This window comes from Triplophysa rosa, linkage group LG24 (genome assembly GCF_024868665.1).
Source record: "Triplophysa rosa linkage group LG24, Trosa_1v2, whole genome shotgun sequence".
Taxonomy (NCBI): domain Eukaryota; kingdom Metazoa; phylum Chordata; class Actinopteri; order Cypriniformes; family Nemacheilidae; genus Triplophysa; species Triplophysa rosa.
Window position 1 is genome coordinate 1,850,107 of NC_079913.1, and position 25,799 is coordinate 1,875,905.

General features: G+C 38.6%; 1 protein-coding gene across 3 annotated transcripts in view; it reads left to right on the plus strand.

Moving 5' to 3' along the window:
• The first annotated feature begins 206 nt into the window (after positions 1 to 206).
• The window catches only part of dock4b (dedicator of cytokinesis 4b), a 61,447-nt gene continuing 35,854 nt past the window's right edge, over positions 207 to 25,799 (plus strand). For all 3 annotated transcript variants that reach the window (XM_057323891.1, XM_057323893.1, XM_057323892.1), the window contains exons 1-6: positions 207 to 390; positions 23,231 to 23,314; positions 24,320 to 24,360; positions 24,593 to 24,648; positions 25,226 to 25,322; positions 25,508 to 25,656. In XM_057323891.1, the coding sequence (XP_057179874.1) occupies positions 348 to 390; positions 23,231 to 23,314; positions 24,320 to 24,360; positions 24,593 to 24,648; positions 25,226 to 25,322; positions 25,508 to 25,656 (470 nt within the window). In that variant the 5' untranslated portion in view covers positions 207 to 347. The remainder of the gene's footprint in view (positions 391 to 23,230; positions 23,315 to 24,319; positions 24,361 to 24,592; positions 24,649 to 25,225; positions 25,323 to 25,507; positions 25,657 to 25,799) is intronic.

The following is a 25,799-nucleotide window of genomic DNA, read 5'->3' on the forward strand; positions in this document are numbered from 1 at the left end:
TTTATCTCAATAAAAACTCCTGAAGGAAAAGTAATCAATCTAATAAATTATTTTATTCCTAAATCATTCATTAATAAAAATCATTATTCGTAAATATAAAATAAAAAACACACGTAAAAACCTCCAAAAAACGTCATTTCCCATCATGCCGTGCGACGCGCAGTGGCCGCGCACCCTTGTATGTGTGTGTGTTTGTGTTCACGTGAGCGCGCGTTCTCATCTTGTGCGGCGCAGCAGATCGCTCGCTCGCTCGCGCAGTCTGAACAATGAGTGTGTACGAGAGGATGATGTGAAGCGCGAGATAATGTGCGATTTAACACTGCTTTTGTCGCATTTTTGACGCAAACATGAACATGTGGATACCTACTGAGCACGAGAAATACGGAGTGGGTAAGTTTGATTGAAGTCGGATTTCAGTACGAGACTCTGCGTGTTACAGTTGAATGATAGAGTGCATCACAACACCGCTGTCGCTATCAGACACTGTTTGTGTTTGTTTCCTTTGTTGACTTAAAATGTCATTGTGTTCGCAAATATTTTGACTAGAAACAAAAGTGTTTGGGACTTTGTTTGTTTGTTTGCGTGTTTTTCTTTGCTTTGTGATGGCATTGTTTACAAGCAGTGTTTTATCGAGTGGATAACATACACGTAAATTGTCATATTCACGTCCTGTATGATGGGATATTGTTTTTTGTTTCTGATAGATTTAGCAGATTTCGTTATTTAGACAGACTTGTTCAGTTGAGACTTCTGTGTGATTTATTATCATTGCAGTCCAGCTAAAACCAAAGCAGTCATATCGATGATCAAAAATATAGGAAACCTATGAGAATAGAGGTGTTGAATATACATACAATTTATATTGTAAATATATAATTTTTCACTTCTCCCCATTTTTAAGATATGCATTCCTACATGGAGTGTTGTTTCAAGTTTATGTTATGCATTTCGTTAGTTGTAATGCATTTTTGCTTTGTTTATTTCACTTAGATGTCTGTGTACTGATTTAATCAGGTGTATGGCATCCTCTGTATTTTATGTACGGCTTAATGTGTCAGAAAAAGGCAGCTCTACTCAATTGTAAAAATGATTTGATCTAGTTTTCACCCAAGATTAATCCATTCTGAACATTTAGTAATATTTTTTCAGATGAGATTTTATTTTATATATGGGATTTGTGCAAGGACCCTTTTTAATCAATACACTTTAATCAAGCGCCAGTGATTGTAAAATTAATTTTCCGATTGGATTTGTCTCTTCTGAACTCTTGACTGTATTATTGAGAAGGATCAGTTGACTTGCTCTGACGGTACATCAGTGTCCTGGTTTGTATACGCACGATATTAAATAAAAATGTGATAATGCAGGGCTCTAGACTGCGACCAAAATGCTCGCAAATGCGACCGTTTTTGTTATAACGTCGGAGGTCAAATTTCAGAGGGCCGTGCGAGTGCGTAAAACGATTTTTTGCCCCGCCAAAGATTTATTTGAACATTTAATGTCATTTACGAGTGGTGAATGACGCGCTTGTGATTAGTGCAGGAACGAGCGAGCAGAGAGCTCGTGCACTCCCTCTGTCTCCAAACTGAAGCGTGTATTTGACTTCATTCGGTGTTGCGCAGACCGAACGACATAAAAGCATCGCGGGACAGAGTGCTCCATGCTTTTAAAACGCTCTCACGGAACATTGATGTCATATTACGATCATTCTGTGCAGCACTTAATGAAGTCGAACACGTTGGTTTCTGAACTGTCTCTCTCCCTCACACTTTAATCAAAAGCAAGGTCGGAAGTCAGAATCCATGTTTCACATGGCGCATTCGGAGAGTGTTAATGTGCTCAAAAACATGTTGCCTTTTCTTCGCAAGTGTTCTGCACATGCAGCTGACATAACGGTAAAATCCTATCCAATGAAGTGTTTTCCGTGTTAACTTCCAGAGATGGGGGCAAGTCACACATGTTCAAGTCTCAAGTAAGTCTCAAGTCCCTACCATCAAGTTTCAAGCAAGTCTCAAGTCATAGTGCAAACAAACCAAGCAAGTCAAGTCAGCTGCTTACCTCAAGCAAGTCAAGTCGAGTCCTGCTAAAGATCAAGTCAAATCGAGTCAAGTCACAGTACCAAACAGAATAAAATCATATTTTATTTACCACAACTTATTTTTTCCTCAGAAATGAACTTAATTATACATTTAAAATCATAATATTTTAAATACAACACTTTGGATTATAAAGTATGAAATGATTATTTTCACAGAGTCACAGAACCGTTCATTTAACTCATTCGTTTAAAACAGTTGATTCATTCATGAACTGAATCACTCAATCGATTCGTTCAATACCAGGGATTCGTGCAGTAAAAGTTTTTATTGTGTTGCGAAAAAACGCGTTTTCCTGTAGCCTATCTGTACTGAACTGATGGCAGACGCATTGCTATTCTGGAAATATGATTGTTACTTAATACGTCCTAAATAAACTAACGAGGTCATATGCCTACTACAGCCATTTTGCTTATATATCTAGGATTTTGGATGAAAGAGAAACATCACAAATTGATAAAACACTGCGGTACAATTCCTTAATATTTTCCGTGTGTCAAGAGTGACACAATAAAGCACTTTTCGTCGCGAATTACAAACATGCGATTAATAATTAATAATTACTTTAATTCAATGACAAGACTTAATATAAATTTAGAGACAAATAATATAAAAACCAATGCTGTTTCCACATTCTCAGACTTTAGTCGAATAACAGTTAACAGTTACATACCTTTTCTTTTTGTAGTGTCGATATCCCGCCTTTGTAAATGCATTCAGCAAATCTTCTTAGTCCATATTGTCAGTGTCGAAGTGGTTATATCGAAAAGAAAACCTCTTGGGAGATTCCTTTGCTCTCTGTATTTGGCGCGCTGTATTTCTGTGCTCGTGCAGCGTCATGAAACGTGCACTCGCGCAGACTCAGATCATTGGTTCCGCTCCGTGTCTTGCGTTTTGTTGACCAATGTTGCAATGTATATTTAAAAGAATTAATTACAGTTGTTATAAAGTCGTGCCATGTGACTCGAGTCCCCCGTCTCTGTTAACTTCTATCTTTTGCGATGTTTTTCACAGCTGTTAGGACAATGTGCGCGTCAATGTTCGCTAACGTCCGATTCGCGACGTAATGACTCATTTGAACCGATTCATTTTGTTGAAACAACTCATATATCAAACACCGAGCTCACGAGACTCACTGTCTGAACCCATCAAGTCAGTCACTCAAAACACCTCAGAACACAAGCGTGCTTAGACCATTTAACAAGAGTGGTTAGTAAGATTAAGTATTTAAAGTTTATTTATGACCATGTGTAGTAAAGTACATATATAATAATTTAGTTCTGAGTTACTTTTGGGTTTTGAGCTAGCTAATTTTATTTAATTTTATGTTGTAAAAATAAAGAAGGCAGTGGCAAAATTACAGCTTTTCGTAAAGAGGGCAATAAATGAGGATTGTGAAGAGTGACAGGTTATATTTGTGTCAGATCACTTCATAGCCAATATATAACTTGAATATAAAACTAAATAATAACAACTGTATAAAATAACAAATACAACGTTTCTTTGCTTTTATTTTGGATTTATTGGGCTCGCAAGTGTTAAAGCGCAAATATGAAGTGGTCTATAGCCGACTATTTTAAAAGACAAGAGTGACAAATTAACAGAACGATTCATCAACTGAGGTCATTATGCAAGGTCTTTATCAGAATCAGAATCAGTATTACATAAATATCTATATGAATTGTAAGTTGGTGCGACGAACTGAGAAAGTGGGTCGCACCAGTGCGACCAGTGGGAAAAATGAGTCTAGAGCCCTGTAATGTGCTAAACAATGTGATATGAAACATGCAGTCTGATAATGTTTAAAGATTGTAAATCAATTTGAAATATTTAAACGCAGAAAGTTTTATAACCAACAACATACATGTTTCACATTCTTACTAAGAAAGGAAAGCATCATTCTCTCTGTCTCGCCAGTCTCTCAATCTGCATTGATCTATAGCTTTGACTATACATACGTTTTTACAATTATTCAACATTTCCATAATATGCTATATCTTGAGGCCCTGTTGGTAATTGGATTAAGTTGATCACAAACTGTCAATGTAAACTTAGTCTGTTCTGTTGAATCTTTGCCTTTGGGTTGAAAGGAATTATAAAAGTAAAAACAGTCAAAGCTCAGAGATTTTAAGCAATTGGACCAACAGAATGCTTGTTAGAGCGAGTTCTCCTTTGAAATCTTCTGTGAGTTATGGTGATTTCTCTGAGGATTTTGTCATCTCAACACGTCCTTTACTTTAAAGCGGGCCTCGAACCCCGAAAGGGATTTTGACCGCAATTTCCAGTGTTTTCACATTTTTGCGTTTGATCTTTTGCCAGAAACAAAATCCATATTTTAGTATTTAATTGGAGTCTGGTAAGTGCTTCGTATGTAGTAGAGAACTTCTTTCAGCCGTCGATTAAATATGAATGAACCCTCGCAGACGCTGCAATAAGATGCCGGTTAGCCCTCAATTGGATGAATTATGGCTAATTAAATCAAGACAAGGTTTGAAAATCGTGTCTTAAAGGCCTTCTTGACTTTCAAGATTTCTTGCCAAACAGGAACCAGGAAGAGCAGGCGTTTTTAGCAATAATAACGTTTCTGACAGTAGTGGCATATGTGGAAACTGTGCAGAGCAGACGCAGATGCTGCACGGGTGGAAATACCCGCTTTTTTGCATTTCTTCCTCCACCGTCTTTATTTCGCAAGAAAAATGTGAATATCTGAGAGCTCAAAATAGATGGAGGGTGGAATGTGACTCACTTTTCGAACGACTTTGGCATCTGAAGTTATTTTTATGAATCGGACGTTTTGACAATTTTTAGAAATGCTAAGAAAAGTGCACCTCATTTAGGATAAAAAAAACGCCCCCTTGTTTAAACGGGCAATGATGCTGTGTTTTTTTCTGGCCATCAGGCACTACTCATTACTTTGGCACAATAATAAAAAAACACTTTTTTTTGCATGACATTATTGAGAAACTAGTATGCCTGCACATGCACAGATCAGGCGTGAATGATTTGGAAGAGAGCCATTGATGAGATGTTGCCTACGGTGCCCTTGAATGCTCATTGAGTCCAAAAGAGCTTGGATGTTGTGTTGAATGTTTGTATTAATGTGTGTGTGATAGGCCTGAGGATGGCTGTCCTGCTGCTCTTGTTTTCTATAGTATTCGATCCCTTCGGGAGGGCCTAGCTGGAGAAGGGGGGTTAACACTGTGTGGAAGTGGCCACCCCTGTGTTAGTGGCCACCCCGTGTGATGCCCTGTGGGATTATCAGGTTGTTGTGGAAGGGCACTGGGCCATTCCTTCATTATAGAAAATGTTCTGTAATGACTGGTGCCTAGGGAACAGGGGGCGGGGCATCTCGACACTCCAGCGCATATAATTGCTTTTTCATTCCCAGGCCACGCCCACTAAAAAAGCTGACAGTTATTTGGAACGGTGCTTTGCGCGTTTTGCATGTTTCTCTGATGCATCTAGTTTAGTTTATAGACCTCTCTACCAGCATGCTTGTGGTTTTGAATGTAGTGTACTAAATATAAAGGACATCAAATGTCGTGTATTTAACAGTAACTTAATAAAACAGCAGGCAAAATGAGACATGAGCCTCACTCACAAGGACCAGATCTCTCTTTTTTTGAAAGCAGAAGAAGCCCTCGCCCTTTAAAATCTATACCTGGCGCTTTCCTGAAATCCTGTTATTGATCCTAAACCCGGCACACTCCCCCGACCTCATAATCCCTCTGACCTTTGACCTGCCGTTCAGGGTGCATGCAAACAGGGAGATTATTAATACTCGCTGTGCCATGGCTGTGGATGCTTTTAAGTGTGCTCATGAATACCTCATTAATGCAGAGAAGACGCCTTCTGTGTGAGTGGGGATTGTGCGTTAGGGAGAGATAGAAATGAAACAGAAGGATGTTATCGTTGCCTTTGGCAGGCGGGAGGACTGCTGGTGTCGGGTTGAGACAGCGCTGCTGTTATGACGCCCACCCCGGCTTCCTCCGCATCCTATTAGTGAGAGAGAGAACAAAAAGGTAAAAACAGAAGTGCGTGCTCTTTATCAACTTTTCCATTCTGCGCTCTCTTCACCTCATATGACCCGAACGCTCTTTAGTTTTCCAACTTCTTCCTGATCTCTCCCATTTGTTCATGTTTCTACGACATCTCTGACTCTTATTTAGAGACGGTCATGACTCATGATGGCGGAATGGCCCAACAATTGAATAGTCGATAAGTGAGGGTGACTTCAGTTGAGATGTTTTAGTCTATACTTTTAGCGTGTTGTGCTTTAGCTTTCAGACAGATTGCATGGAAAACCCTATCCAAAAGGTTGCGTTTTTTTTCTTTCCAAGCACTGTGTGTTCTCTGTGTGAGTGTTGCGTTATACAACGCTTTTTCAAGTTAAAGCACTTAACCTTTTGTAAACTCTTCCTGCATTCTATCTCATTCCATCGTGTTCTCTGTGTTTTTAAACACTTAGATAAACAGATCAGTGTTTGGAAACCAGCACAGGTCAGCTCTGTTTATGTAATTGACATGAAGTTTCAAACAATGACAGTGTCCTGCAATGTGATGGGTTTTTTTGTAAATAGTTTATTTTAAACAAAATATATGGTTAAGATGTTTAGAAGCTTCTTTAGGTAACTACTTATGTTCTGGAGCGTAAACCAGGATGCTGAAATGAACTATATTGTCAAATTAAGAACTTTTACATATCTAGTTTTAAATAAAGAGCACAACATGGTTCTTTGCTTAACCTATAAAGAACCAAGAACCTTTATTTTTAACACACTGTTCATTCATTAAGATTTTGATGTCTGCAAGTGCCTGACGCATCGTGAAGATTTAAACAAAAGCTGCTGGCCCAGATCTGGTTTTAAACGTGCAGTGGTACCATCCTAATATGTTTAGACTTGGGTTTCGGAGTTATCCATGTTCTTCACACCGGCTGAGGTGGTCCTCATTAAACATGTTTCTCAAACTGTTTCCCTCTGGTGATTGAGTTTTATTTCTTTGACCTTGTAAACATGGGCTGATGCCAGGTGCCAGGGCATCAATACCTTGTCATTTCAGTGGAGAGCGTCTTAGACTTGAACATTACCCAAATGATATGTATGAATGTTGTGTTTTTGTGGTGGGTGTGTGTATGCTTGTTGTGTTGCTATGCATAATAATGAAGGTATAGAGATCTAATCTTAAATGATGTCATTTTTACTCACAGGTTTGGAACATTTTTAAAGTGTCTGTCTGATGTCTAGCCCAAGTTTGCATCTAGAATGAAAAAAAAAAATGTGTAGAAAACTTAAGAAACATTAAAGTTTGGCATCAGTGATGTATTGTTATCTAAAAATTGAATGCAGGCTATTAATGATGAAGTGATAAATAGCTTAAAATTTGATCTTTTCCTCGCATAGTGTTATTCTAAAAACCCTGAAAATCTTTTTTTACACTCAGTCTAGTTTCTATATTTCGTTCCAGTCACTTGCGCACGTCTCTGGCACGTTTTCTCTGTTCTGTCTGCGGGGAAAGTGAAGTGCAAGAGGACCTGAGAGCCCGGTAGCTGTTATCTAAGCTGTCAAGGGCGCGATACGGCGTTCTGAGCATCGCCTCACTGCTGCTGTCAAGGCAACCACATGGCATCTTTAACACATCTCGCTAAAACCGACTACCACACTTTCACAGGGAGTTGAAGTGCTAAATCTAGATCAATTTTACCCACCAGTGAGGTCCGGGCCGGAGCAGTATTCCCTCTCAGAGATGCTATGTGATGATCACAAAACTGTTTCTCAGCTAAACTAAGTTCCTCGAATTGCTCACTGATACCGATTATTGGCCTACATATCGGTGCATCTCTAATCTCATCTCATATTTTAGATGTTTTGCAGATTGTATTAACACATTTTTTTTTTGCTTGTTGACGTCATACTAACAGAAGACGACTAATATCTTATTTTTTGTTATTTATTTATTTATTTACAGGGACAGTGAATTAATGACTGTAAATGTCCCAGAATGACCGAAAAACACAATTTTTCATCCATAGACCCATGAAAAAATGTTAAGTAAACAAATAATTTTAAATAACAAATACTACTAAAAGAAAAAAGCAGACAATAAAACAATAGTTTTTTTTCATTACGATATTTTCCTGGTTTGTCTGTTGTTTTCTTTATCTGAAATGTTTAAAACGAGTGTAAATGAGTCAATCGTGGTTCTTGTGGTCATGAAGCAGAACTGCTAGTTATTGTTTTTCTGTCATTGTGGGAGAGTAAATATTGTCTGTCACAAAATCTCTCGCATTTAACCGCATCGTTTAGTTTATCAAGTGAGAGCAAAGCGTCTCATTTCTCTACACTTTTTTTTGCCTCATGAGCTTCCTTTTGCTTCAACGCTGCGATATTCTGAAAGATTTCCTGATCCGACAAATCATTTCCTTCCCCTTCTGATCATCTGACGTTAGTTTATCCAGAGGGGCAACTTCTCCTTCTCATCGCTGATTGAATGGGGTCTGCTTAGCATTCAGACGACGACATCCGACACAGTTTACCAGCATTCAGGGATTTCCTTCTTTGCTCCTGGTCCTTTGTTTTACACACACCAACTTTCCTTTGCCCTTTCAAAGGCTTTAATGTAGCAAATGAAGCCTTTTCGGGTAAATACGAGAAGAAATCTTGTCAAAAATGTGTGTGTGTCACAGACTTGTTTTGTGTTGATGCCTATACTACATATTTACTACATTCCAGTGCTGGGTTGCCAGAGTGCTGTGTGGATGGGAAGCAACCTGGATCAGCTGAAAAAACCCAGACTGGCCCAGATTTTCGGACTGGTATACCCCCACCTGGTGTCCCTATTTGACTTCCCTTAGGGTGCACATTAACTCCTAAATGAAGTGTCACTCAGTGGTGAACACTAATGGCTGTTTTGGGCTCTTCTGGGAGGTGTGAGGTACAGTGAATAAATGCAGAAGGCTCTCTTATAATGACGTCTGGCAGCCTTAAGCTTAATGCAATGTCATTTGCTGTCTCACACATAACTCTACACTAAAATAATGTAAACCAGAATTGATTTATTCAGCGGTTGTTTTAGAACAGTCATAGCCTATTACACAAAGGTCAATAACTCTGTTGGGAGTCGGCTGTTTTAAACCATTCGATTAGACATCTATAAATGGTAAAAACAGTACAAACGCATTACTTTATTATATAATACAGCTTTTATGCTAAATCAATGTTGCATGTTACATTTTCATGCCATTCTTAATGTACTGTGCATGATAGCACTATATTATCTATCTATTAAATGGATATGTCTCTTATAATCGAGAGCTTATTAAAGATGAATTATTGGTTTGCTGTGCAATGCGCTGCTGGTTCAAGCTTTGAGTTTTGTGGTTGTTGGTGCTAAGGTTGGTTAGCGTAATGAGTGAAGATGCTAAAAATACTTGCTTGTAAACGGGACGCATTGCATGTCACATAGGATGACACATACAGCGTCCTCAAATAGCTCTCGCTGCTTAACCGCATTGCATTTTGCTGTCTGAGGGATAATACGTAATGCTTGCGACAGCTTCACCTGCTTTGCTATTTTTGACATATTTTTAGACATATTGGCTGTGTTATTTTTATTGTGTAACATTTAGAAGGTGAGTAAATGCTTTTCTGTAAATGCATTCAAATAATTAATTGTATAAATTGAATATGTTTGTGTATTTCACGACCTTTTTGTCAAGGAATGCTTTTTGACTGGGCTGTATGTGAGTCATCCAAGATTTAAGGTTGACAGGTTCATAACCATCTTTGCATCTTACCAATACTCACTAGTCACTACTCACTACCAATGTGTAATATCAAAAGAACAGCTGTGTTTTTCCTGCCCTCAGGATGGCCTCCTTGTGAAAGAGCCTACCAGGCATTACCTGTGAGAATCCCAGAGGATTTAGAGTTAAGACTAACCACAGCTTCCCATCTGGATGTCAGTATTTGGTTTCAGCCTCTTTCCTCATTGGATGAAACCTTTCCCCACATGGACGCTTCATTTGGCATTTAAGTCTGTCGCCCTACAGGGATTTTTTGGGACGCCTGGGCTGTCCATCCAGCTGAGCTCTCCGACACCTTACATTTTGATGGAATGCTATAACCCCGAGCCCAGCTGTTAGTTGTCCCTCTGTTTACTCCATTGTTGGGGGTGTTTTGGGTGCACTGGCAGGCCAGTAGCTCATTAAACATTGAATTCCCATGATGCCTCAGGTCAATTTGGGGTGAAATCCTTCCACAGATTTCACAGTTTTTGCCTGATCAAGATTAAGCAAGAAAGGATATGAGATCAGACCAACTCTCGCATTCCGACGGTTGTCAATCGGGTTTATGTGTGCATTACAGATGTGTTTGGAGGGTGTAAACGGCTGCTGTTGAACACTTTAGAGCAGAAACTGGGACAATGTTTTTTCAACCTCGATCGATTTTATTCGTAGAGTACAGAGGCCAGCTGGAATACATTAGCCAAGCTAACTGGACTTGAAGGCACTGTGTTAAAATTAGGCCTGCAGACATATTTCCTGCACTCAAAAAAACGAACTGTCACTGCTGTTAGTTTTACTTAACCCATCCTTGTTCACAGTACTTCAAGAATGCAAGTAACTGAACTATGTTATTTATACAAAAAATTTAGATCTGTCAGCTTTACTTAACAAGTGTTTGACTGGTCAACTTAACATTGTTGAGTAGAACGCAAAACCCTATAATATTGGACCTATTGTTGAGTTTACTTAATATAAACAAGTTAATTCAACATGACTGGTTGAGGGGGATTTTCAGTTCCCAGCATGCTTTGCGTAAGACTGCATTTAGGCAGTAAATTTCGAAATTTGTGTTATTTTAAGTGTTTTTCAGTAAAGAAAAAAGACTTGTTTGTGCTTAATGTTCATTTATCTTTGAGGTTTAAAAGAGTTTGTTGTATATTTTAGTTTTAGGGTTATCATTGTTTTGAAGAGTGGTACATATGCTTGGGCTGTGAGAGGTTTATGCGCGGCCATGATGTCTATTGCATCATTCAATGAGCTTTAACTGTGCTAATGCCAGTACTGAGATGCCTCTCATCTGATTTGCTCGTTGTGTTTTGACTTACATGCAGTCTGCATAATTACATTACATTACATTACATGTATGTCTGTATATAATTTATGTATGACAACAAAAAGTACCATTGAGAAGGATAAATATTGAGTTTAATTAACTTAAAATTACTGGTACAATCAGAATGGTTTGGACTTACTCAAAAAAGTTTTGTCAACATTACTTAAATGTATTTTGTTCATACAACTAAAGTGTTATTTGTTCAAATTACTTAATATTGTTGCGTGGAACCACTTGACGCAGCTTTTTTAAGTAAATTCAACAAATACATTTTTGAGTGTGTTTAGCAAGGCCTGTTTTTTTTTAGGAGCTGTAATTGCCTTTATTTACTGGGGCAGGTTGTCACACCTTTTTACTCCAGTGGGTGTTTCTTAAGATAATGCATTATTTTGTTTAAGTCAATCTTGGTAAAGACACAGAAGTCTTAGAAAAAGAATGTTAAATTCCACACAGATTCCACTGGCTTTGACCAGGATGAAAGGACGTGGTTTGTTTAACACGCTAGAATGTTGTGACAACACTTTATGAAATGTAATTTGCAAGCTGGCTAATTCATACAATGTGAATTATACAAAAACATATTTATTAGATTAGAAACATTTACATGTATTGTTTATATTTACCAATTATTTAAATTGCATATGAATCTTTATAGATTTTTGTATTTTATATTTTTCTTAAATATATGCACGTATGTTTTTGTATTCATAAATACAAAATTAATATGCACAGTACACTTACATATATTATGTAAACATAAACTTTTATTCTGGATTAATCAGAATAAAATGAACGATTATCGATTTATCGTTTGACAGCTTTAGTTTATTTTCTTAACAGACGTAATGAGGAAAGTGACGTATTTAAGAATAACGTTTTTGGCATACTACAGTTGTCATTGTCCAGCTTTGCACAGTAATGCTGTTGATTCGGCACGTGGCACTTGGCAAAACAGCCGGGCACGCGATCTTCTTAGCTTGTGTGGAATTGAAAACCAGCTCCGCCGCTGGTACAGAGGTCAACTTTAACGCGCACAGATTTCCACAGCATGTTTTCATCTGGTTCCACCGTAGACTGGTTTCCCTTGACATTTCCAGGAAAGGTTGGAAAACAAACTGAGAATGTCAGCCCTGGCTTTTTGTCTGCGCGTGATACTGATTCAAAAAAGATTAGTTTTATACTACTGATGAAAATTGACGCCTTCCGTATCTCCCGTCGCATTATTTCCACACCCAAGAGAGCCGTAGAGTATTGGAGCTGTGTGTGTCGGATGAGTGAAAGTCTGAAGGGGGCAGTTATTGATTCTCTTAAGCTAAAGCAGATGTTACTGCTGCTCCCAGCATGCCGGTGGCTTGAGAATTTTGCTTCTGCTCCATGTGGGATGAACAAATCTCCACAAAAAGGAAAATATACCGTCTCTCCTTGCAGCTCGTCTTGGAAAAAACATGGCATTCTGGACATAAATCTGACTCTGGAAGCCGTGGTGGATGACCGCGGTATTCCTCTCGGAATCTGAATAATCTTAAACGCGATGTTAGATATTTAGCAAGGTTGTGTGTTTAAAGAGATGCTGAGACTTTGCAGCTGTCTTTTTGTCATGATCGCTGCTGTAGTTTGCCTCATTTCATGACTTCTTAATGCAGATTGGGTGCTTTGGATCCGTGTTGATTTCCAAAGCCGGTTTGCGATGAACCCGCTGACTGTTTTTCCACGCCTGTGTTCTGGACACTTGCTCTTCTCTTCCGCCGAATGAGCGTGTCATGTCAAAACAAACAAATGCTCCTTGCGTTCAGTAGCGGGCAGATCAGATTGTGATAACAGGACCAGGTGAAGCGTGTCTGATGATGTTTCATGCTCTCCGTCTCTCTTTTTTCTCTCTCTCGCTCTCTGTTTGTCATGGATGGGTAAACGGCAGTACACGGCTGTCTGATCATCACCCTGGTTTGCTTCGGACATACATAATACACAAAACCAATATAGTAAAACCTTCTGTTTAGCTTTTTTCTTCATCTTATTTTTGTGTAATTTAAGAAATGTGGGTTCAATTATTACCAGCATGTGTTTGCAATCCCGTACATTTTGTGAACTGTATGGGGGAGGTTTGTCTGTTGTGATGTTTGTGTTGACGTTCTGTAAGCGTGTACTTCGTCCCTGACCCATAACCAGGGCAGCTGCCCGTACAGTAATTGGCAGTGTAGCAGTCCGAACACATGCTGCCCGTCATCACACCGGCTCTGTGGTCTGTTAGCGGACATATGGACGGCCGGACGCTTCATGAATGATGAGTTCACCTGTTACAGCCGTGTTCCAAACCAGTGGCCTCCAATGTGAGCCGTGCCGTGTGTCTCCCCGAGGGTTCATTTGTGAGAATGAACCGTCTTGATTTGCTCCAAACGTTCTGTTGTATGACAGCACGAAGGCTTGTTTTAACTGATAATTGGGGATTCTTGTGTTTTGGAGGGATATTTCACTAATGATACACGGTTCAGTGAGTTTTTAGCTTCGGCTGCGAAGACTCGGTGCTTTGGCCTACCATCTGGGCTGTAGAGAGAGTCCACATGGTGTTCAGCGCTGTCTCTCTCTGTGTTGGGTCTCTTGCCTTTAGTGTCTTGTTGCTTTTCACACAGAGATGTGTACGCTCATATGCTTGCATCGTGTTTTATGTGTACTCAGTTGTGTGTTTGTTCATGCAAGGATCGACCGATTAACGTATTATTATCGATTAAGCATTTTTATGATTATCGACTTTGAGACATCAGTTGACGGAATAGGCATTTGCACATTATTTGAAGTCATGCCAATTCACAAATACAAACCATTTTAAAGCATCAAGTACTTTCAAAAGACGATCTTCAGTCAGTGCACTCAGGCAATGCACGCGCGTGCACACGGGACAAAGCTGCCACTCAAACTGCTCGCAACAAGTGTCAAGAGTTATTTTTGTAAATTATTACGCATAAATGTTCAGACACACACACGTGAGTATACTCTTGGCGAGTATACATGTAAGCACAGTCAGTTGTCTTCAGTGAGTAAATGGGAACAGCATCTGTAATAAGTGTTATTCCTTTATGTCTTAACGCGCCGCTACATCTTTTTTTACATTTCGCGACTAAAACCGTGCGTAAAACGCCTCTTTCTGTCTTCAAATGACCCGCGGTGCGCGTGCTGCACTCCGAAAAGTTAAACTATTTCCATCTCAATGCGACGCCGACGTGCCTTGAAAAATGTGCGCCGCGTCGCCCCCTATTTGCGTGCTCCTGCCGCGCGTCTACATTTAAAATAACGAATATGCGCGCGGGAAAAGACGCAAAATGTGAATTGGGCCTTTCTGCGGAGGAAGACTTGAGTCAGTCATTTTGGTCATACAGATAAGACTAACACATGATTCGAAACTGTGATTGGTCTATTTGTGTGTACTCATTATTTACAAAATGTTTTGCTTTTGTAAAAGAATGAAAATATACAGGCTGTGCTTTCAGCCGTCTCTCTCTGCGTGCAGCTTTCTGAAACGCGTCATTAAAACTAAAGACTAAAACTCTGCGAATACTCATCATAGAAATGTAAAGCATGTCTAAAGAAAGTATGAAGTGTCTGCTTTTAAATGATCCAATTAATATGAATAATCTCTGATTATATACTATGTTTAAAAGTAAAGACAGGTACAGTTTCTCCCGCATTAGCTCATTATGTTATCACATCCTTGCGCAGAGCGCTCTATTTCACGATACAGCCCCAAACAATGGCACAACAAAACAGCAAGATTCTTCGTCAAATATGTTGATTGTACTGCGCGTTTGGCCGATGTCACACTGCGCATGTGCGGCGGATCTTCTAAACAAAAAGGGAAGGTTTACATTCCGTTTAAAAAATCACCACTCTGAGAATAATCGGTTTCATTGTAAAGAGCGACTGCATTAAGTGGAGCGCATTCTTTCTGACGAGTATTGATTCTTTCGTTCCTTACTGTTTACCATGGTGTTACTATAGTAAACGTGTAGTAACCATGGTTTTTGGGCAACGTTTTTGTCAGAGCTCTTGTTATTCCTAATTTTGAACATATTTTTCATTTTTACACCAGATGTACTGTATATATCGGTTCAAAATATCGGTTATCGGTCTACTTGATCTGTAATAATCGACATCGACCCTGAAAAACGCATGTCGACCCCTAGTGCACACACATCTGATTGGTTAAACAGAATGTCATTCACTAGTGTTTGCAACCCGATTGGTTGAATCTTGTCTAGTAATTGTGATTTTAGAATTATTTTTATAATACACGATTTATAATGCACATTTTGCAATTACGATTTGTAATACACAATAACACTTTTGATGAAAAAAGGATCAATTCTGTTGTCACTTTGAAACCGTCTGAAAAGTGTGAAAAGCATATTATTACCAAGGAAGTATATTTCATCATTATTCTTGAACATTCATTAGTTCTGTAGCCTTGTCTGTGTGTTACAGGACACATCACAGTTTTCACTGCATCCATCGCTCTGCCGAATGTGTGTCCTGTCAAACAAGGTCACCACAGCTGTGTGGAAATAGTACTGGTCACCGTAACCCATTTAGGATGCCAGTATGACTAGTTTGGCCCATCAAAAGTACCACATGTATAAAAGCGGTATCCAAACCTTTATGTACAAACCAATCTCCCTCCCTAAACATCATTTCAATGTGCTGTTGTGCGGTGCAGGTCACATCAAACACCAGAATGTCACATGACGTCTGATTAAAATCAGCTTATGGTCTCTGGTGTGTCCTGGGCCTGAGCGAGGGTCCTAAACCCTATTAATGCGTGTGATTTTGACAAAGCCCAGAGAGGGAGGTTCTGCCTTTAGCATCATAATATAAATGGTTAATGTTGTTTTTTTGAAGAACCACATTGAAGAGTTTAGCTTTTTCAATTCTGAAAACTGTTTTACGTGGTCATTTTAAATCAGACTTAAATGGGTAGTTGTTGTTAATGTATACCTTCATGACTTCTGTGTATTATCTCGGTTATAATTTGCTAACTTCCTTGCACATGAAATGGGTGACAAAGTTTCTTTCCACTGCACCTATATAGGCTACCGTGTATACATGGCATCGTTTACCTCGACGGATGTATGTTAAGTGCTTGTGTGGTCGTGACTATTTCTGAAGTGTTTTCCTATCTGATTCAGATCTGCACTATGGCAACCTCATTTAAATGTTCACTAATGTTACAAAACTCTTTAAATAACAGACTAGAACGGATAACTAAACATGTATAAGCCTCCTCCCATTGTAATTTTGATATAAATGCATAAAATAACGCTATATTTTGAGATTTACTTCCACGTCCACACAAAGCATGCTGGGAATCGCTCTGACGTCATTGGAAGATAATTAAAATGTATTAGTTAAGTGATTTCTTATTTTTGTGTCCCTGGAACTCAAAGCATTACAATCGTTAAACACACTTAAAAGTAAATGAAGTTTTTCACAGTTTTCAGTACAGTTTGCGTATTATTAATGAGTAGATTACTGTTCGGGAATACAGTAGTATTTGCACATCAGGTTGCCCATTTGTGGCCGATTCTGTCTGCTGTGAAAAAAACACTGTATGGAGATATTTATAAAAGATGAAGAATGGAGAAGTGAATCTGGTTGCTCCTCAAATGTAGGAACTATAAGAGGAAAATCAGCATGAGCAGATCATATGAGGTCTCTGTCCGAGCACAGTGACTAAAGTCCACGCGAGTGTGAGATCAGTCAGATCTGTTTCCTTAAGATATAGCTGATCGACCTCAGTACCAAACAGTAGCGAACCACAAAACAGGGAGGATGAGGCTCATGTGCTGTTGTTTTTGTGCTCTTGCGTGTGCTTGGAGTACATGTGTGTTTGTTACGTGGTTCCCTTTTCAGATCTGACTGTGTCATATAGCGGATGTTCCCATTTTGTCTTGTGTGTATATCCACAATCATTCAATCTACATTCTCTTCATGACACATAATGTGGATGTCAGTTTTTCTTGGCCCATCTTTTGGTAAATGCATTGATATGAAGTACTAATATATTTGTGTGGTGCTTGCATTCTTTGTTATTGTGTCTTACGGCATTTACTAAGATGATATCTAGATGATATCATCCATATAGTTATTATTTGTTTGGTTTTTAGTTTTATTGTAGTTTTAATATTTCGAATTACAGTAGTCAACATTTGAAGTGGATAAAAAAACGTTTACAAGAACGGGTATCATTTTTGTTAGGTGATTTTAAATATTTTATTATTAATTTGTTATTTTCTATGTTGCTGAATCCATTGAATTTATTTCAGTTTTAGTTTTGGATTTGATTATTTTCAATTATTTATTTAAGTGACTCAATTACATTTATTTCAGTTAATTGCTGAGGCAACATTTCTATATAATATTCAGGCAAAATATTTTATTTTATACCAAGTAACAGAAATGTATAATATTTTGAGTTTTAGAAAATCATAATAACCTTTCCATGGGCCAGTTGCAAAAACTTAGCCGCTAAAATAAGACTGTGTCTTAACAACTAGTCTCACTGACTAGCAATTGGTTAGGTGTAATAAGTCTTATATTTTAGATTTTAATTTGACCAATCTACCTTTTTATGTGACTGACTTAAATAAGTAATGATGACCAGTTATGAAGAAAGAAATTGGATGACTAACTGGTAAGACTAGTCTAAGCAGTTTATGCAACCGGCAAGGTGGTTTTTATCCAAGTCAATCAAAGTCATTTTTATCACCAGTATTATCATCCGCCATGGGAAACTGTTTTATTAGATAGAATTTCAGGTGGCGTTGACATCCATAACAACCGGTGTGGGACAAGCAGTACCTGAAATTAAATCTTGTACATGTATAGTACAACAATAATAGTGATGTTCCCCCACCAATAACACAAAATGAAAATACATTACTCATGTTGGAGAGCCGTCACGTTGTATTATAGTAAATTTGGATATGAATCACGGAAACTCGGGATGAACTATACAGCATTGCGGTTCAAGCTCTGAGTATTTAAAAGCTCTAACATTACAGCAGATCACCTCTAAGTCCCTCCACACATACACACACAGCGAAAGAATCAAAGAGCCGATTACGGCACAGAATGAGGCGAAGTGGGCAGATTAACAAGTCTGACCTATATTCTCATTTAATCATAGTCATGTATGATTTACTCGGGCCAGACACCATTCGCCCGGTTCCCATCACTTATAGTATACATTTACACTGAACATTTTGAACTTAATTCAGTATGAGACTGAGAGAGGGATGAGTAAAACCGTCACGGGGCTAGATTAAGGTCATCAAAAGTTGAGAGTAAACTTTACATTTATGCCTTTTGGTGACTCTTTCATCCGAAGTGAATTACAGTGCTTTCAGTATGAAGATATTCTGTCGCATTTATGTCCAATAGGAATCGAATGTTTATATTATGCATACATTCGTCGACATTTTAAGATGTATGTCCTTGTAATTTTGGTTTACTTTGAAGGCCCGGATCTGCTCTCAAAGATAAAAAGCGCAAATAAAAGATTTCACCCTTCATCTCTGAGCCTCTCATCCGTCTGTCTCCGTTTGACTCTCTTTGTCAACCCCTAAATCTTTTTTTGACCTTTAGATATCTGGATCGCATACCATCTTCTTTATTTCTGATAAGACGCCAGAGCAAAATCTATCCATTCAGGCCCCTAAATGACACGAGCACAATGGGATGAGAGCGCACAACATCTTTTGAGTGACGGTTGGCTCACGGAGCGGCCCATATAAACGGAAGGAGGAGGGATGAGTGTGTGGCTCTGTGAACAGTTATAGACGTGTAATAGTGTATCTTCAGGTGTTGTCTAGAAGCTCTGAGGTGGTAAATCTCATAAAGCTACTGATTCTTGGAATTCAGCTCAGGAAAAACTGTGTAACTTTCTTAACTTTCACCTCCTCGGTCACGCAGAGCAATTTGTACTCGACCTCATCCGTGTTAACCTGCTTGTAGCTGTTTCTCACATATCGACGTTTTAATTTCCGCTACTTTGCAATTAGCCTCACGTCTTGTGGTCGGTAGCGGGTTTGGGGTCGAGCGTGTTCTGGACGTCTAAACAAGCTCATTATTTAAGAGACCTGCTCTCTGTCAGTACACGGACCCTTCACTCGCGTTCACATCACCACGGACAGAGTCTCTCTCTACTAGCAGCTGCGGTAATGAATGATTTCCACAGCGACCGCTTCATTGGCACGGCCGTACCAAGAGCTGTGCCAAGGAACCCTGAGCTCCTGTTATGTAGCGCAGATGAATCGCTGGTTTGGACTGCTGATGGATTCAGTACATCGGTGCGGTTGAGCTTACCAGGGCTGTGGTGCGATGCTCTGCATTGCTAAGAAAGGAAAGCTGGAGAGGTTTTCTATTTTGTATCTGGACGAACATTTAGATCATATTGGAAGTGCAGATGCAAAGATTGCGGGTTTAGATTTCTGAGTTATAATTGCGGATTTGAGGTTTTCTAAGTCTTGCAGTCTATAAAGTGTAATCGCCTGCTAATATCGCAGGTGGTTTCGTGCCCTATTTATTGTTTTGCATTTTAAAAAATCTCATGTTTTTGTACTTTCTAATCCTCTCATATTCCCAGTCTCTGCATATTTTATTGACGCTGCGCTACAGAACGCTTGGAATGTTTAGAGCTAAATATTGTGTTAATAATTCATTCTCCGTTTTGGTTGTGGACGGCCCCGAATCTTGCGTAGATTTGCATTTTAATGTGGTCATGAATAATGATTGAATAGAGGTTGATTCGCTGTCAGGATTATTGTTGGGTCACGAGTATTTCGGTTGGGTTAAAAACACATTAAGATCCTTTTGAACCGGTTAACTGTGTTTAAATATACTCGATAGCAGAGATTTTAATTAACAGGGCTTTAAACTAGTGTTTTTAAAGGCATATTTTATATGTTCAGGCCGGGGTGGCCACTTTGTTATATACAACATATTAAAGGAATAATCAAACGTTTTGGTGTCTAAACAAGTGTTGAGATGCTCGTCTCAGATTGTTTTGTGCACCAAAGTTTGCAAAAAAATAAACCAATACATTTTAAAAATAAAAACCAAGTAAATGTATTTATTATCAATATATTGAACCTTTAACCTATTAAGTCTATGCGTATGCGTATTTTAAAAAATATACATGTGTTATGTGACAAAAAAGGACACTGTTTTTGAGAAACAACATACTTTGAAGGATTTCTGTGAATCATTCAAATGTATTATTAAATTACAAGTATTCACAACATTTCACTATTAAACTTAAAATTGTACTGTAGCTTATATTTAAAGGGATAGTTCACCTTCCAAATAAAAATTCTGTTATTATTTATACGCCCTCTTGTCATTTCAAACCTGTATGACTTTCTTTTTTCTGCAGAACACAAAAGAGGATCTTTTGAAAAATGTTGGTAACAGAAAAGCGTTGGTCCCCATTGACTTGCATTGGTTTGGCGTCCACACAATAGAAGTCAATGGGGACTAACATTTTTTGGTTACCAACATTCTTCAGGATATATTCTTTTGTTTTGCAGAAGAAGTCATAGAGGTTTAAAATGCCAACAGCGTGAGCAAATGATGACAGAATTTTCATTTTGAAAGTATAATTATTCAAAGAAAGTGCACAAGACGAGCATCTCAACACTTGTTTAGACACCAAAACGTTTGATTCAGTCCACACTTCATACAACAAATCTTTGAGCTCTGTGTATTCCAGAGGCCTCGTGGGCTACCTGGAAGCGCGAGACAGGTGTCACTTGGCCAAAATTTGAGTCACACGTCACAGCCCATCATTCTGAGCTCTCCATCGCACTGTAAGGAGCTTAGACCACCCAACTGTAGCATCGCTTTCCCTTCAGACCTAAACCCATCTGCAGTTAATCCACACAAGCGGAGTCTTGCTTTGACTTCTCTATTACATTCACCCTCGCTCTCTTAAGGGATGAGGCTCACCGTCTCAGGTCTGTGTCAGCCCTGGAGGATTATGGGATAGCGAGAGTGTGTCGCCCTGCAAAAGGTCTCAACGTGGTGTTTTATTGAACTTATTTTACTTTTCTATGTTGTTAGTTTGAATCTAAGTTGCTTTTACTAGGTTTTTGAATGTAGTTACACGTGATGCAGAATTGTTGTTGAATATTATGGAATAAAGCAAGTGTGGAGAGACTTGGCCGTAGACATCCATACCGTCACTCATCCGTGCAGAACACATCACTGTGGTTGTATAACCACCGAAAATACTCGGTTCCTCATGATCAGTGACATGTAAATACATCAGAGAGATTCTCTGGAGCGTTTGCTCGGTTGTTTACAGATTATAAATGATTTTGGAGGCTCGATTGGACTGGGTCCCTCCCGAAAGCAGATCGCATGTATATCCTAAAAAGGATTTTTTTGCGTATTTGTTTTGTTCATCTTCGGGGTTAATCTGTATTTGAGTATTTGAGAAATATGGATTTTGTTTCATAGTAATGTGATCACCTCTAGTTGCCTGGATGGTGTGTTTCATTTCATTTGCCTATATGGTCAAGTTTTCTCACTCTCATTCTTGTATTTCATTTTTGTCCTCTATCGAACGAAAAGGTTCATTGAAGAGTTCTTCAGCACTGACATCCTTGGCGAGACTCCAGCCCTGTTAACCGTCCGAGAACAGCTGTCGCGTGGTTACGGAGGAAAGATTTGAGCGCTGTCGAGGATTCAACCTTCGATATGAATAATTTAGTTTGCTTCTGCTGAAACCAGATTGTATCATTTATTCATCGGACCTACTTTGTTATTTTGGCTTCCGAATTTCAAAGTCAAATCGCACAGTGACGATACAGCTGGTCTTCAGAAACCAGAGACAGAATTTCGGAAATGTAGAAATGAATCAAACTCGGGGACGAATCTAATAAGCCATTCAGAGAGGGAAAAAGTTGAGGGAGTTTTAATGTGTTGCTGTTTGGTCTTCGACAGCACATTTTCTACGACATTGTCGGTTAGATGTTTCTATGTTGTTCTGTAGCCGTTTGCAAATATTGATGGTAATAATTTTTACAATTAAGTAGTGTTTTCTTTTCAAATGAAAACAGCGGGTTAGCGGTTTCTTTAAATCCCCGTGAGAGATAATAATAGCCATGTTTCCCTTAGCAAGCACAACTAATGTTGCCCATGTATTTGTGTGTGAGCTTTGTGTGTCTGGAAAGGCATACATCATTTTTTAAAGTCTTGCCACACACACCCTCGCTGAAGTTCTCAACTGGGTCACAGCTTCTGTGTGGGTCTGTAAAATCCGCTTCATAAATCCGGCTAGTGGAAATCATCTCTCCATCGTAAGGTAACAGAACCTGATTTAACGCACTTATCCCATAATCCCCTCTGAGAGGAGTGGGCAATGATGACATCATTAGAATGCGTTTCGAGAGAATTTTACACAATCTCTGCCTCAAAATAAAATACTGATCGTCACTTCCCCTTTTCTACTTGCATTTCTCTTTTTTCCCTTTTTTTCTTTCTCTGTTGTCATGTCTTCTGAGACGTTTCTTGTCTGTTTTGCTCTGCTTGTCTTGGTTTGCGTTTACTTCAAAGGCTCTGCAGACATGCTTATCAGAGCGGCGGCGTTAGTCTCCTCAGGTGAGCCTTTTATACGAGGCTTGTCACCCGTTTCAACTTTTATTAAACCTTTCCACCGCACCAATGCCATGTTCCAAACACCTTAAGGGCGATGAAAGGTGGACTGTACATCCTTTAAGTGCGCCACTACCCTAGAGGTCAAGCGATGCTGACTTGAAAATATAAATTGCAATGAAACTCGAAATGGCCAGCCGTGCCTTTATGAGCTTGCGAAGTCTTTGTGATTACTTGCTTGAATTCACCATCACCACGCGTTGAAATCATATCCTGTTGTACACCTGGATGAATAGAATGATGGATGAGGTGATGAGTTGTTGGTTTACCAGATTTCTGGGTGAAACCTGATGAATGGTTTTTGTGTTTCAGTTCTGGCCAGTTTCCGGGGGACGGTGCAGCATGGCTTGCCTCTGGAGATCGGAGACACCGTGCAGATCCTGGAGAAATGTGAAGGCAAGTTATTGATTTGTTTTATGCCACAGGGCTGTGAGTGGTGTGGGAAATGACACTTGGGTTTGATTTTTAAAAAACTACTAGACACCTGTGCATCCCCTTGTTCCTCTCATTGTTGTGTAGCATGTGGGGGGATTTGATTCTTTGCGCTGGTCGTTTTTGTGACCTCCGTTCGGCTCAGGCTTTTTCCTTCATTTCCTGTTTCCACCCTTTGAAGATACACTCCTCTCTGTTCTCTGGTGCAAACACTTCCTGTTTTTTAAGTTAGCGAGCTGCGTATTATACTGTATGCATTAATATATGTATATACAGTGCAATATGTAATATGCATGATATATTCTCTATTTATTTATATGTGTTAAATATGCTATATAATTAATGTGAAATAAAAATGTATTATTTATAACATTCATTTACAAATACTTTTAAGTGAACGGGCTGTTTATTATATTGTATAAATTATATCAATAAAATTATTTACAAATACTTTCAAGATAGTGAGCTGTTCATTCATAATATGTACATAATTATATTTTATGCAAATCATTATTTATGTTTATTTATTCATTTTTATTTATTAGTTTAATGTGCTATATAATTAATAAAAATAATAATGTATGATTTATAACATTAATTTACAAATACTTTTAAGTTAGTGAGCTGTTTATTAAATATATTATATTATATTATATATTAAGCATTATATATATATTTCATTTATTTGTTTTTTGTGTCAAATATGCTATATTATTAATAAAAAAATAAAAAATATATTAATAATAACATTAATTAACAAATACTTAGTAATACAATTAATTTCATTTCAATTCATTCGCCTTGTTTCTTAAAATAAGAATGACAAATCTTTTAATTGAATTAAAACATTAGCCTTGTTTCTTAAATAACATTTATGTCCATTAAAAATACTTTCCTGAACCCAGCTCAGCTGAAAGACACATAAGCCCCACATTAAGATGAAAGTCTCCGATATGTTTTGTGTTTCAGGCTGGTATAGAGGATTCGTCCTCAAGAACCCAAATTCCAAGGTAAGCCACAGTCTCTTTGTCTTTTGTTGAGTGTGCCGAGAAGCTATTTTCACTTTATAAAAAATGAGAGCAACACAGGCAGGTGAAGCTGTCAGATAAAAGCTTTCTCTCTTCATCTGCTCTTTTGGTTATTATTAGAATTATTCACACTTTTGATTTGTTGCGCTTCATTGCCAAGTGATAATTGTGTTACCTCCCATCCCATTTCATTACCATCTTTCTGTTTTTTTAGGGGATTTTTCCATGCGGCTACATCCACCTGAAGAATGCTCATATCAAGAATAAGGGGTGAGTTAAAGCGAGAAGTGACTAAACGACGGGTCACAATGGTATCGCAAGCTTAAATATTCTCTAAAAAGTTGTTTCGCTTTAATTTTTACTGTTTCTTTATGAAGTTTAACATGCTGAATACGAAAATCACATTAATTTTTTTTACCATCAACGGTACCCACAAAAAAATATTTTCACACATTTATACATTTCTGTTTTATTATTTCTTTTTTTGTGGAAAATGAAAGGAGATGTTTTGATTCTTTCACTCTTTCCATGTTTAATGGAAAATCTATTAAATCTTAAATCTCTAACAACATCTTTAATTTAAACTGCAGTATTAGATTTTGTTAAAAAAAACATTTGCAGCACCTGCGAATGAAGTTGCATACATGCACATTTCTGTTTGTTTGTTCTGATTCGTTTTGATCCTCCGTCACGGTCGAAGCATCTTACTGTGACTGCGCTGTAACAGTGCTGGACGAAAACAGCCGTCAATGCTTCTGGCCCCAGTTTTCCTCTGCTTAATGATCAGCATAGAAATAGCACAACCATTAAGGTTCTCATATCTGTTTCCCGTCCATCTCACCCATAGGCAGTTTGAGACTGTGGTTCCGACAGAAGACTCTGTCATTACCGAAATGACGTCCACCCTGAGGGACTGGGGTGCCATGTGGAAGCAGCTCTATGTGGTAAATATTGGTGCAAACGCAGCGGTCCGCCCACAGACAGATGTCAGCTGTGTGCACGCATGCAGGAATGAGCAGCAAGAAACTATATTTCTTTCAATTATTTAGAAACCAGCTCATTGTTTTTCAGTGGTACGGCTATGTTCTCTTGTTAAAGCGTTGACGTTTCAATTTCTTTTCCCCCGTAGAAAAATGAAGGAGATCTGTTTCATAGACTGTGGCACGTGATGAATGAGATTCTGGACCTGAGACGGCAAGTTTTGGTGGGTCACCTGACTCACGACCGCATGAGGGACGTCAAACAGCACATCACGGCACGTCTGGATTGGGGCAACGAGTAAGTACAGCGTTACGTTGTTAGCCATGAGCATTAGAAAAGTCCATTTGTCATCGTGTCGAGCAAAGTATTTCGCTCTTTTCCCACAAAACCTTGCGTCAAGTCGTTGATTGTCATGCCCCCATATCATTCCGATTGGCTAT